At 48.0% G+C, this 12,828-nt stretch overlaps 3 protein-coding genes across 3 annotated transcripts; 1 reads left to right on the top strand and 2 right to left on the bottom strand.

The window, feature by feature from the left end:
• Nucleotides 1-164: 164 nt before the first annotated feature.
• BP5553_07196 (ATPase of HSP90 chaperone topoisomerase II kinase) lies at nucleotides 165-5,627 on the top strand (the record flags this gene model as incomplete). Its single annotated transcript, XM_032015819.1, has 3 exons — nucleotides 165-3,887; nucleotides 3,936-5,428; nucleotides 5,525-5,627. 3 exons carry the CDS (start codon nucleotides 165-167, stop codon nucleotides 5,625-5,627), a joined length of 5,319 nt encoding a protein of 1,772 aa, XP_031868088.1.
• Nucleotides 5,628-6,215: 588 nt separating this feature from the next.
• Nucleotides 6,216-9,101, bottom strand: BP5553_07195 (Ypt of gyp1p; the record flags this gene model as incomplete). Its single annotated transcript, XM_032015818.1, has 4 exons — nucleotides 6,216-7,360; nucleotides 7,439-8,840; nucleotides 8,903-8,918; nucleotides 8,971-9,101. The coding sequence occupies 4 exons, from the start codon at nucleotides 9,099-9,101 to the stop codon at nucleotides 6,216-6,218; spliced, it is 2,694 nt and encodes an 897-aa protein (XP_031868087.1).
• Nucleotides 9,102-9,787: 686 nt separating this feature from the next.
• Nucleotides 9,788-11,167, bottom strand: BP5553_07194 (uncharacterized protein; the record flags this gene model as incomplete). Its single annotated transcript, XM_032015817.1, has 4 exons — nucleotides 9,788-10,346; nucleotides 10,422-10,761; nucleotides 10,827-11,057; nucleotides 11,119-11,167. The coding sequence occupies 4 exons, from the start codon at nucleotides 11,165-11,167 to the stop codon at nucleotides 9,788-9,790; spliced, it is 1,179 nt and encodes a 392-aa protein (XP_031868086.1).
• Nucleotides 11,168-12,828: the final 1,661 nt, after the last annotated feature.

Below are 12,828 nucleotides of genomic sequence, written 5' to 3'. Positions count from 1 at the left end.
CACCTTCTACCTTACCTATCACCACATTTCTCACCGCAAACTACTGGTATGCTCCCTCTCCTCGCGGAAACCACTCCGATAACCTGTGGTGGTTTGATATAGCAAGACTAAAGGAAACAATATAGAGCTGGACAGAAACACAGCGTTAGGCGGTGCAGTGCACCATGGACTTCACCAAGCTCCGAGCGGCAGCCTTGAAAGATGGAGATGACGAGGAAGCCGTCACCGTAAATACACGAGCCTTAATAGACAAAGTACTTGCGAGATATTCAGGAGAGTGGACGACTTTGCGGGAGCTGCTCCAAAACGCTGCTGATGCCCAGGCATCGACGGTGGCGATCAAATTCGAATCTCTGCCCTCACAACAAATCCCCCTTTCGAACACAATCGACCAATCCGAGATATTAAAGCATGTGCTTCTACATCATACTCTGCGGCGCTTGGTTGTGACCAACGATGGACTGGCGTTTGGAGTCAAAGACTGGTCCAGGCTGAAACGCATAGCAGAGGGCAACCCAGACGAAACTAAGATCGGGGCGTTTGGTGTAGGCTTCTACAGTGTCTTTGCAGACTGCGAAGAACCGTTTGTAAGCTCCGGGAATGAAGCCATGGCGTTCTACTGGAAAGGCAACTCGCTCTTCACCAGAAAGCTCCAGTTGCCGCCTGAACAAGGGAACCCGAATACCAGCTTCGTCCTCGACTACCGAAATGCCACTACGCCAATGCCAAACCTTCTATCTATATGCCAGTTTCTTGCGATCAGCTTGACATTTGTGGCGTTGCAAAATATTGAGTTGTGGGTGGATGACTGGAAGATTATATCGCTGAAGAAGAAAGTCGCGCCTAGTTTCTCGATTCCTATTGCCCGAGATGTGGAGACGAGGACAAAGGAAGGGTTGATGAACGTCCAGGGCCTTGAGAGAGAGAGCGTCCAGATGGATGCCACTTTCATGAACGTAGTTGGTTGGAAACCTTCGGTGACTGCCTCGGTATCAAAGCCCGGTACTTATGATGCCAACTACGGAAACAGCTCTTCTGATGTGCCATCCTTGCGTTCATTCTTCTCCAGACTCACAGCATCCTCGAGCCATTCACAACTGAAAACAAAGGCAATGCGTGAAGAAAAGGCTCTTCAGGATATTGTTTTGGAGGACCTGACTGCGCAGACAACCGCTAATGTCTTCTTACGAGTAACAACTGCTCACATTAAGACTTCAGTTAGTTCATCATTTGCAGCCGAGTTAGAACGCGCGACGAAGAAGCCACCACCTAAGACGACTAAAATTGCTATCCTGACCTCTTCATATGACGAGGTAGCCGCTTCAACAAAGGACAATCCGATTGCGAGAGGCGTGGATGTATTCTCATCTGTTCTTCCAAGCAAGAAGCCCGGAGGACGGATATTTATCGGATTCCCGACCCATCAAACCACCGGAGCGGGGATACATCTCTCAGCTCCCTCAGTTATTCCCACCGTCGAGCGAGAATCGATAGACCTAAATGCACGATGGGTGGTAACGTGGAACCGCGAGATGCTCCGAGTAGCAGGTATCACAGCTAGGCTAGCTTTCTCGAGCGAGATGGCCGACTTGTCTGCGAAGGTAAAACGCGCAGCAGTGGCTGCTGGCCGTACCAAGGTTACGAAGGACGAGATCGAGCGATTTATGCCTGAAGCTTTGCATACGCTAAATACATTTACATTCAAAGATTCAACACCAAGCTCTCAAGTATCCCAGCTCATCGAAGAGGGGTTCTGGATGGCATATAAAAAGGCTTCAATCGAAATTTATAGCACTCGAGGTGTCTTGCCTACGACGACAGTTAGGTTGGCCACAGAAGATCTTAGTGGCTTTGTTGAAGGAATTCCTGTTGTTCCTAAGGCTCTAGTTGGAGGCGATTTTGTCAGCAAGCTTCGGGACTTTGGGCTTATCACAGAAATTACCATCGGCGATGTTAAACAGGAGCTCGGAGCAAAAGCACTTACAAAGGACCAGCTCGTGCAGTTTATTGGCTGGGCTGGTCGAAAAGCGGCTAGTGGGGATATTGACAGAGCTACCGTCCAATCGCTCCTCGATGTGGCGGTTGCAATGACTGGAGACGTGGACGGACAAGGCGATGTCATTGCTTTGGGAAGCATTACTAACTATTTAAATGTCACCAAAATCTCGGCAGAGGCGCCCATCCCACCGACGACAATTCCGTTCAAGTTCACAAAAGCGTCCTCCATCCGTGAGCTCCAATGTCTAGGTTGGGATCCTCTTGAAATTGTTCCATGGCTCCGCTATTTGATCGAAAGCAATGCCAACAGGCCAGCTGAGAAAAGTCTTACTGCATCTACCCAGTTTGCTGCTCAAGTTCTTCAGGTATTGTCAAAGGGGTGGGAAGAACTCGTGCCACAATCTAAAGACACAGTCATCTCACTCCTCGCGCCTATCCCAATTATACCAACAAAACTTGGAATGAAGAAGCCCGGGGAAGCATTCTTTGCAAATGTTCGGCTTTTTGATGACCTTCCCACGGTTACGTCTTGTCCTGGCGTGAAAGAAAAGTTTTTGGCTGCGATCGGTGTCCGGAAAACTGTTGATCTCGAGACAATTTTCAGTCGGTTACTTCCCCCTGCTGGAGATCCCAAGCAACCCCAGCTTGCTACTGGCAACCGACACATGGAGCTGATCAAGTACCTTGCTTCCGTGAAGGATGATATTCCAGCTAGTGATATGAAAAGGTTAAAAGCATCTCGAATTTGTCCTGCTGAAGCTGGCCCAAAGGGGCTTGAATCTACCCGAGGAACTTCTATTTTATATAGGATTTCAGATTTATTCGAACCGAAAGACAGCTTGAGAGAATTAGGACTTCCCATTATACAATGGCTTGGACCACCTGGCAGCTACAAACCCGGCGGCACGGAGGGGCGATTCTTGACACTCCTTGGAATCCGAGCATATCCGTCTGCGGCCGAGCTCATCGAATTAATGGCGTCTGGTGACAACCGCCTCAGGAATATAGCCATGACCTACTTCATTGCAAACCATCATATCAATGGCTACGCTAGTTTTGAAATTGGCGCCGTTGCGAGACAGTTCTTGCCTTTGCAGGGCGATGAGGAGCGCCTCGTCAGCCCTGCGGAATGTTTCACAAACGAGAGATGTGCAGTCTTGGGGTTCAGCATCTTGAAGAGAGAATTGCATGTTCACGCACACAAATTCGGAGTTGCAATGGATCCCCCACTCACAGAATGTGTCAACAGACTCATCTCCAAACCAGCTCAGAACAAGCGTGATGCTTCCACTCTTTTTAGCTATTTTTCAGGTCGCCTAGGCGAAATGGGACAGAACAATGTGGCAAAACTTGCCGACGCTCGTATAGTACCGGTTATCCACCAGTCGACTTTGAATGAGTATCCCAATGAAAAGAGAGCCGAACAAGGAGACGTGCGGTATCTTACCCCACGGCATTGCTATATAGGGAGTCCATCAACATACGGCGAAATTTTCGATTTCGTCGATTTCGGCACCGAGGCAAACGCATTCCTCCTCAGATGTGGCTCTAAACATGAACCTACGAAGTTCGAACTTGCGGCCGTGGCCTGCAAGGAGCCAGCGCGTTTACTTGGTATCATGCAGAGTCCAGAGAAATATCTAAGTTTGTTGAAGACTTTGGCCGACGATCTTCCTATGTTAAAGCGAGATAAGGCACTTTTTAAACAAATGAAGCAATCTAGGTTCCTCCTTGGATACACTGAGATACCCGCTACTAAGGAAAATCGGAAATCTTTGAAACCTGAGCAGAGCGGCCCCATGGATAGCGAGTTTGGTCCTGACGAAGACGACGCCGAAGATTCCCCTATCAAGCAGTGGACGCTGGGGACAGCAAATGATCTACTGATTGTAAGTTGTCGTATTCTACTCGTATGTACCCTATTAACATCCACCTAGATTGATGATTATATCAGCTATCGACTCTTCAAGGGCTCGTTGCTGTGCGCGCCTATGGATGACAAGTTGGAAGATTTCTATGTCGCACTAGGTGCGTCGACATTGGGAAGTATAGTACAGGAAGATCTCCGACTTGGACCGCCAAGCGAGAAGCAGGAGTCTGCCGTGAAGCTCCGGAGCCATGTCCTTGAACGTTCTAAACTCTTCTTACACGAGTATGACCGCAACAGCATCAAGCACGATAGCCGTTGGCTCGATAAAAGCCTTAATGTGCAAGTTGTTGGTTCCATCTCGCTCAGGAGATCACTTCGTGGCCATAACCTCTCCCACACCGAGAAAAGATCAGCCGCCTGCACGAAGGATAATCGCAGTGACTGGACTCTATATATCATTAGTGGAAATAATGATGTTTACCAAATCAGTCAAGCAATCTGTAAGCTATTGCTAGACCGCCCTAATCAGCAAGCCTACTTGACCTTCGAAACCTTCTTAAAGCTCAATCTATACGAATTACGGTCTCGTGGGTATAACGTTGAGCGTATCTTGCGGGCCAAAGCTGCTGAGCAAAGAATTGCAGAAGAAGAGCGTAGGAAGCAGCTTGAAGCCGAGCAGCGACAAATTCGAGATCAGGAGGAACAATGGAGACGCGAGAGTCGGTCTATTCATGAAGCTGCTGGGGATGATCGTCATGAGTCAGAGGCCTCAATGCCCGGAGCGTTCGGGTCGGAATCTCCTGAGAATTCCCCAGCACTTCCACCAAAGACCAAGCCTCGGGGATTGTTCTCTGGCCTGAGCCGTCGCTTGGGTCTTGATGGCAGTGGCAACGGAGAGGCCCAAAAGCAACTTCAAAATTTCCTAGGTGGGGGTGCTCCACACGAGTCTCAAGTGGACAACCCCCCATCCTATGATGAAGCCAACAAAGGACCTACCAAACCCGGTAGTAGCGAGAAGGTCTCATCTCCAGCTGCGGTGCAACAGAATCTCTTAAATGCGATTAAGTCATCCCGGCCTCACGATTCATCGACACTTTTCTCCCCGCCCACAACCCAGGTCATCAAGGAGGAGGCATCTTATTGCGACAGCACCCCAGCCCAAAATATTATCTTCCTTGCAGAGACTTCCAACGGGATGCGGATTTTCGTCTCCAAAACACTCTCCATCCCACAATCCGAATTTCTCGGCTCCAACATATCGTCTCTTAATGGCTTTGCTACCGTGCTGCATGAACTAGCAGACGTGTACAGTCTACCTCGCAAAGCCCTCCATATCTTCTTCGACGAAGCAGGAAGCACCATTGCATTCAACTCCAGTGGAAGTATATTCTGCAACTTCAGATTCTTTGCACAACTGCATTCCAAAAAGATGCAGAGTCCTAATCCTAGGGAGATGGCTGATGGCCGGCTTGAAGCTGCTTGCTATTGGTGGGTTGTTATAGCTCATGAGTTAGCGCATAATCTGGTCAAAGAGCATAGTGCTGAACATAGCTTTTATACGTTAGCCCCCCCTGCTCCCTTCTACTTTCTCCTTCTCGAATTCAAATCGCGGCGAAGTTTACTGGTATTTCTTTTTTACTAATCTATGAAAATTAGTGAGATGCTTGTCGCCAGCTACTTCCCGAAAATGATGGCCAAGTCGGCAGCCTTAATTCAAGCTGCACCCGCACCGCGACAGGAGGCTAGTCTGCTAGATTAGAGAGATTTACAGAATCGGATAGAGCATTGCATCATGTCATAGAATTGTTTTCTAAATCCCAGGATGGGTAGCACGGGCAGAAGCGTAGGTGTTTGGCAGTTTGTTGTATCTGGGCTATTGTGTGTAATTTACAGCGGCATCATGAGCATTAGCGTCTAGCGAGGTGGTGTTCTGTTTATTTTCATGGATGCTGGAGAATAGATTGGTGGAAATGCAGCATAGTGGAGTTTTAAACCGCGTATAAGTTGTAGAGTTCTGTTTAGTTTCTATATTACATGTAGCCACAGTCCATGTATCTTGCACAAGTGCATTGTTGATTGAATTTATTGCTACTAAGCAAACAAAACCTAGGTAGGCACCATCGATGCATATCTCCAATAACCCTAACAGACCCCACCCCAAAACGTAAGTAGACTATGCTGCACCATTCCCTCGATCCGGGCTTTATTCCCTTGCTCATACCCAAATAGTCGACCCATTTACGCCCTTCCGTTGCCTATTGCGCATAGAAACCCACTACTTCGTAATAATCCAGCCTAAAATACCAACTATATCTAAATGTACTGTCTCCCCTCGCACCCAGAGTCATTATTTTCCGATATTAGCCCGGCCGTCCCCGGCTTTCCTAACTACCTTACGGGGTAAAACCTCCACTTTCCTACTAAGCAACGATCTCAGCTCGGGACTGATAACCTTTGGTCTCTGCTCCTGTAACTCGCTGCTATTCTCGGTTGCAGTCTCAGTAGCCTTCCCTTTGCCCTTACCGCCTGCTGGCTCTGGGTGCTGCGCTGCAGAGGAAGAACTTCCACTGTTTGTACTCCCAGCCGTGACAGCATCAACGCTAGAAGTATTGGCAGTCACTGCGCCCACACCAGACCCTGGAGATTTCGGCGACGAAGCGTCTGCAGCTTGCGAGGTATTGCTGGTGGATGAATTCTGTGTGTTGACCCGCTGCCGAAGCTTGGGAGCCGGGAAATTAGATTTCTTGTCCTTTGCTTCGACGGTGCGCTGAAACCGGCGAAAGAGCGCTTCTGCACGGATGAGCGTCGATTCCAAATCAATGGTAGTAGAGAGTTCATTAACTTTAATTTCGGGCTGGTTAGCATTTGCCCTCGAGTATAATGGGAGTATGGGTTCATGGTTAGACATACTATATTTTAGAACCTCATCGAAGTGTTGCAGGTGATCCATAATAACATTTCGATGCTTCTCTAAGATCGCTAGCGCGACAAAGAGATGGAAATTGCTGCTCAGGTAATCCGTCCACAAGACCTCCCAAAGATGGAGGATATCCGTCCAGTTAAATTCTCTCTTGTACCAGACGAGAAGCATCCGGAAGAAGAAGAAAAAGTTCGTCGAATCGGCCTTTTGCAAATGCAGGTATAGCTTGGGGTCCATCAATTGGAGGAGATGGTCCAAGGTGAGTAGCTGTTTCCGCATGCCGCTTTGATCTCGTAGGAAATTCCTCTCCATTCGATTCATGAAATGTTGGAATCCCCAGAACGCAACAGCGTCATCTTGCATGACGGCATAAATAGGTGCCAGAAGATCTGACATTCCCTGGACATAGCCTAAATCACGGTTGTATTCGTTGTAAGTCAAGAGCATATCTTTCATTTGCTCCAAATGGACGTTGGTTCCCGTATCCGCAAATGGGGAGGATGGGTCTGGGTGAGGTGTATCCTCTCCAGCAAAGATAGGGATATTGCGATCCGTTCTATGTACGTCCTTCTCTATTCCAGAGACCCCAAGAGATGGGATATGTTAGTCGATACTTAAACATTTAATTTCTAGGAATCGGTGCCACGTACCTATTCGCCCCTTTTGCTCTCGCCACCATTCACCTTCTTCTCCTTCGCCTCCTAGGTCAATGAGCCGGTTCCACCAGGCGCCCTTCAATTTCACATACTCGTCGCGCAAGCTGGCGATTTCGGCTTTCCGGTCATCAGCAGTGGAGTCCCAATCGTAGACGCCCAAAAGGAAAAGCCAAGCTTCCTTCCGAACACCATCATCGGCGTCAAGCCCACCATGGAATATCCGCTCCTTGACCTCATCAACAGTGACCTGGAGTCTACCTGTTCTCTGATCAAAGTAGCTGTTCCATTCCTTAATCGTGACGGTCTTTCTCTGTTCCTTCAGGCTTAAACCAGCAATTTCAGTATCAAGAAGTTCGAATTCGCCCACATCGGTTTCCTCCATCTCCAGGACATCACGGGCCGTCCAAATACGTTGCCTTTTGTCTTTCTCGCTTTGTTCAGCAATGCTCATGGCCCACCTAGCTAGATATATTCTTGCGCTGTCGAACTCGTCCTGTATCGTCTGCACTTCCGGATTTTTCAACAACTTTCTAACCTGGAGTGGCATCTTGGGGTTATCGATAACCGAATCGGCCGTTCGCCTTGTAAATGTTGTGACTTGGCTGAACTTCTCCATCAAATTCCAGCCTGCCTCCTTCACAAACTTCGTTACTGGATCCATGGCGGCATCCATACCCCTCGAACTAAATGCAGCAGTAGAAGAACCCGCAGCACCCCCAATCCTGGCCCCACTACTACTCGGTCTCCTCACCACAGCAGCAGTAACGGGCTTACTCCCGAACGCCTCTTTATCCTCGGTGCTAGGCTCCACGAGATAGATGTTCGGTTCGGCCCCGCTCCTCTCAATGGCCACATATCGTTTCAACCATCTCAGCACCTCATCGCCACCCCAAAACATTTCCCCGTTGGCGCCAAATGGATCGAAGCTCTCCCTCGCCCGCTTTTTCTTCTGCAATATCGTACTCTGGCATTCCGAGTCATGAAAGAAGAGCGCAGGGAACGAATCTCCTGCCCGGCTATTTATTATGACGCTGCCAAACCACCATCCCAAGCTAGGCGGGCGTATAAGCAAGCTGTATATTGCAGATACAGGGATCGCAAACGCATAGTGACCGACGGAATCAGAGTGGGTAGTTGTGGTGGGAGGTGGGGGAACGAGGTAGGATTGTTTCGGAGGAGAATCTCCTTCTGCGAGATCGACTTTCACGTATGTGTTGAGCGAATCTCCAAGAGAGGATTCGGGGAGCCACGCAAGGAGGAGGGAAGCAGCTGCCTTGGATCGTGCGGATGTAGACGACGAAGATGTAGGGCGCGAGTCGGGAGCGGGCTTTTGTTGGAGAAGGGCGATGTATCCGGGGATATTGTCCTTTGAGGAGGGAGTAGGGTGGATATAAACCTATCAGTTACCAGTTATGTTAGCATCTGTTACCTAGGTATGCTAGTAGCAGATATCGTTACTGTTGCCCCAGCCCCGCTAAATGGGGGTTAAAGGTGGAAGGCTTGCCTTGCTCTTGGAATATAACAACTTGACGCCTTTGCCAGTTGTTGTATGTGTTATCGTGTTGTAGTCACCTTCCTCGTCATCGCTCAAGGCGTAAAAGCTGTTCGACGGTGAGGCAGCTCGTGCTGGGGCGGGGTGAGATTCAGACGACGTCATTGCCACAGTTTGAGCGTTCCTCAATATAACGTTCAGAATTAAGAAGGGTATAAAGTCGCCCTCGTCCTCGTATTCTTTCAATACTCTCTGTTCCGATCAGAGACGCGCGAGTATGGGTTTGGTCATCGTGTAGTTCTGAGTGTCTCAAGAGGTTGTCGTGGGTTGTACCATGTGGCTGGTGCAGAATGACGCGGTTTAGTTCGGATTGCGCGGCGGGCGGGGCCGAGGCGAATCCTCCTGAATCCTGATCGCTTAGCGATCTCCCCCCCTTTTCCGGGGTGGTTTACTTTTTGCCACGTACGGAATATGCATTTCCAGATCCCTACACACCTACCTAGGTAATATTCTGCCCACTACCTAGGTATATAAAGTTACCAACTATACCATCGCTCGTATTATATTTAATTTAGGTGCTTCATTCGCAAGATAGAAAATACGAAGGGGAGCAGGCCGCAATAGGGCTGTTGATTCTCTGGGGTTAGTTTCTCAAAGTGTATCATATGGATTCTATAAGTAATCATGAGAGAGTACCCAGCCCCACTCGAATACACATGAAGAATTCACTATTCAGATTAGGTCAATTAAATACTTTACTGTTGAGCAACAGGCGTTTGACAATGTGGCTGCAGAGTCTGGGCATCGTGATCGCAACATGGCCTAACACCTTAAGTCGGCCTTTCTTGCTCCTAATTGACGTTTTTCCAGCACTTCTCTCTCGCCCCTACAGGCAGGAAGAAGTTTTTCCCATTTCTCTTATACATCCTCAGGACTCTAGGCTTCTCCTCCATTTTGCAAACTAACATGCACTTTCCTCCCTTCACCCCCGTCGCAATCGCTTTGATCTCTGTGATAAGGCCTACCAAAGTGCGTAAATGCTCCTGGTTCCTGCTCTCCCAGGTTGGGAAATGCTCGCCCATATTCAACCTTTCTGGCTCCACTTCAACTAGTCCTTCTTTATGCCGGCCGACAAACAAGTGATGTGTCTGCGCGATCCAGAGCTGTGGTATGATTTCCTGCATCTTTAGGTTCGCTGAGCGTGATTTTAGTTCAAGTATAGTTTTGCTGTCCACTAAACGGCCTCTTTGGATCACCTTGACTTCAGATGCTGGGGATGAAGCAAATATGCTGGCGGAGTTCTTGACATGGAGACCTGAGAGTGCTTGACTAAGCTCATCATCAATACCAGAGCCATCGTCAACATACCCATCGACTTCAAATCTAACGAGGCTTTCGATTCCACCTAAGCTGTAGCGTATAATTCAATGATGTCCAGAACTTTCTTGTAGATTTGAATCAAAGCTTAAGAAAGCACTCTCAAACTCATGGCCATATCCCGAATCTCGAGCTCCGGTGATGATTTGGACTTGGCTTTTCTCCCACCGCGTGAGGAACATCGTGCCTTCGACGATATCGACATCGATCCGCCAGCTTTGTGGAACTTTGCCCGAAACAAAGTGCAACAACTTGCGGAGACTATTTCGATCTGTTGCCAATCCGATGGGTTTCATATCAAAGTTTGGGTGCATCGTGAGTAAGGCTTTAAAAAAAGGATCAAACGATGCTGAAGGGCTGCGGTGGCTGTTTTGATCGATAAAGACTTGTCCATTGTCCTTCCGAACTTGATATGGAAGACTAGGAGGATTCCACTTTGCTGGGCATCCTAGAATTAACTGTTAGCAAAGGTATTGAGACAATTTCTGCGAAGTGAAATAAATGACGATATACCAGGAACAAAAATCCTAGGCACATCTGAATTGCTCCAATTGTATGATGCGACGAAATCGAAGTCCTTAATATCTATAAGGCAGGTTGGTTTCTGAATCTCAGACAGCTCGAATTGTTTCAGTAATTCGCCAGCATTCTTTATCATATGACGATGCTCAAAAAACCGTTTCCTCGATTTTTTCTCGCTAGATGTTCTAGTAACAGGTGAAGAGCCGGGAGTTACTGGGAGTACTATTAAAAGTTATCAACTCCACGCTCACCAGTGCTGAAAGTACTGAAGGGAGAAATGAACTTGCTCTTGGATGCAGTTCCTTCGTGAGAATATCGACACTGCCCTCCATATTGACAGGCTCCTTTGCGCCGCCACCTCTTACAAGTGCCTCTGTCTGATGCCATGTTGAGTAACCGAACGCTCGATCTTTCTAATGCTTGGCGGATAATAAAGCGCGTTAGAACCGTAGCTTTTTTGAAGATCCAGATAAGGTCAAGTCGCTGGCGAAGATAGAAGCGGGGCAATATCCGCAGAACCGCGATGCGTTGTAATACTACATGCGGTGTAACATTACATGCGTCATTCATATTCCTCCCTTTCCTCCACAGAACGACTGTACCAAATCGAAGACTGGCGTTTCATGTAATAAAATGGAAGCACTTCCAGCAGCATTGGTGCTTCGTTGGTCTGCGAGCACTCTCCGAGTCAAGTGTCCTTTCTGCCTCAGCTCCCATGGGCATGGAATCGGAGAACTCCCAAGAAACGGGCAGAAGCGTGCTGCGGATTGCTTTCGTATATCTGGTGGTCAATCCTATCGAATCATGTACCCTGACGAAGAATCTGACTTTACTATCCCTTTTGGCTGGGAGTTGGGCAAAGAAGAAAGTATGATCTATACTGTGACACCAAGGCCGGCTCTGTGACACCAAGGCCGGCTCTGTGACACCAAGGCCGGCCTTGTGGCCCCTTCCGTTGAGGTCTCAGCCCCGGCGTCTACTCGATGAACACCTAAATTCGAGTTGGCCAGATGTGAATGATAAAGCTACAGCAGAAGATGAAGTCGCTATCGCAGACTCTCTGAATAGCATGAATTTGCCCGATTCCGAAGAACTTGACAGCCAGCCAACTCGTCTCGATGACGTATTGTGAGATCTGCTTAACGATCAATCCTTCCGCTATAAATGTTATTTCTCGGCTTGCCCTATAAAGGATTTAAAACAACTCGACGATCTTTTTCGTAGTACTAGAACGTCCTCGTGGAGTCCATGCCGAAGTTCGAGACTCTAGAATGACCCTGAGCCTTGAAATGTCCTCTTTCTAATTAGGGACGGGCCATTCTTTACAGGAACGTTCCATGACCACGATATAATGTACGATAGGATGACTAAGACCCTTAACAGGGCAATTGGCCCTCTGGGAAAGAGGGCAAAAGGGCCTAGGGGCCTGGGGGAAACTGTATGGTACGATGATACTAGGTATGCCCGATGAATGCGCGACTTATTGTATACACCCCAAAACACAAGACTCTAGGGCGACTTTAGAACGGAGTGAAAAAGTGCGGTCTATCCGCCACTCTACTCTAAAAGGAGTCAAGATCAAATGCAAGGATACCAGCTAAGGCGTCTAGTAAGTGGCAGAACTATATGACGTCGACAAGCACACGATTGTCTGGTTCACAGTTGAGGAAGTTGCATTTGCGTAAAGTTTGAGGGGAAGGGGTATTTAATATAGGAAAATTATTCTCCTAATAGTAGTATTATTATTAGCTAAGTGACGCACCAGAGTAAGAACTAATTAACGTCACACGTTACCTGTTATTTATCCTACGATAATATTCCCAAGTATTTGGTCTTGTCGGCTTGTATACAACTAATGTTTTGTTCACTGCCAGTGTGTCTACACGTGATCACATTGGGAAGCCGCTCAGATACAGCTGGTAGAAATGTAATATATATATATCTAGTACTATATCTTAGTACATTTGTTAAAGCTAACAAAAACCACATCTCC

The sequence above is a fragment of the Venustampulla echinocandica genome (genome assembly GCF_003357145.1).
Source record: "Venustampulla echinocandica strain BP 5553 chromosome Unknown scaffold_5, whole genome shotgun sequence".
Taxonomy (NCBI): domain Eukaryota; kingdom Fungi; phylum Ascomycota; class Leotiomycetes; order Helotiales; family Pleuroascaceae; genus Venustampulla; species Venustampulla echinocandica.
This window is presented reverse-complemented; position numbering and strand designations above follow the sequence as displayed.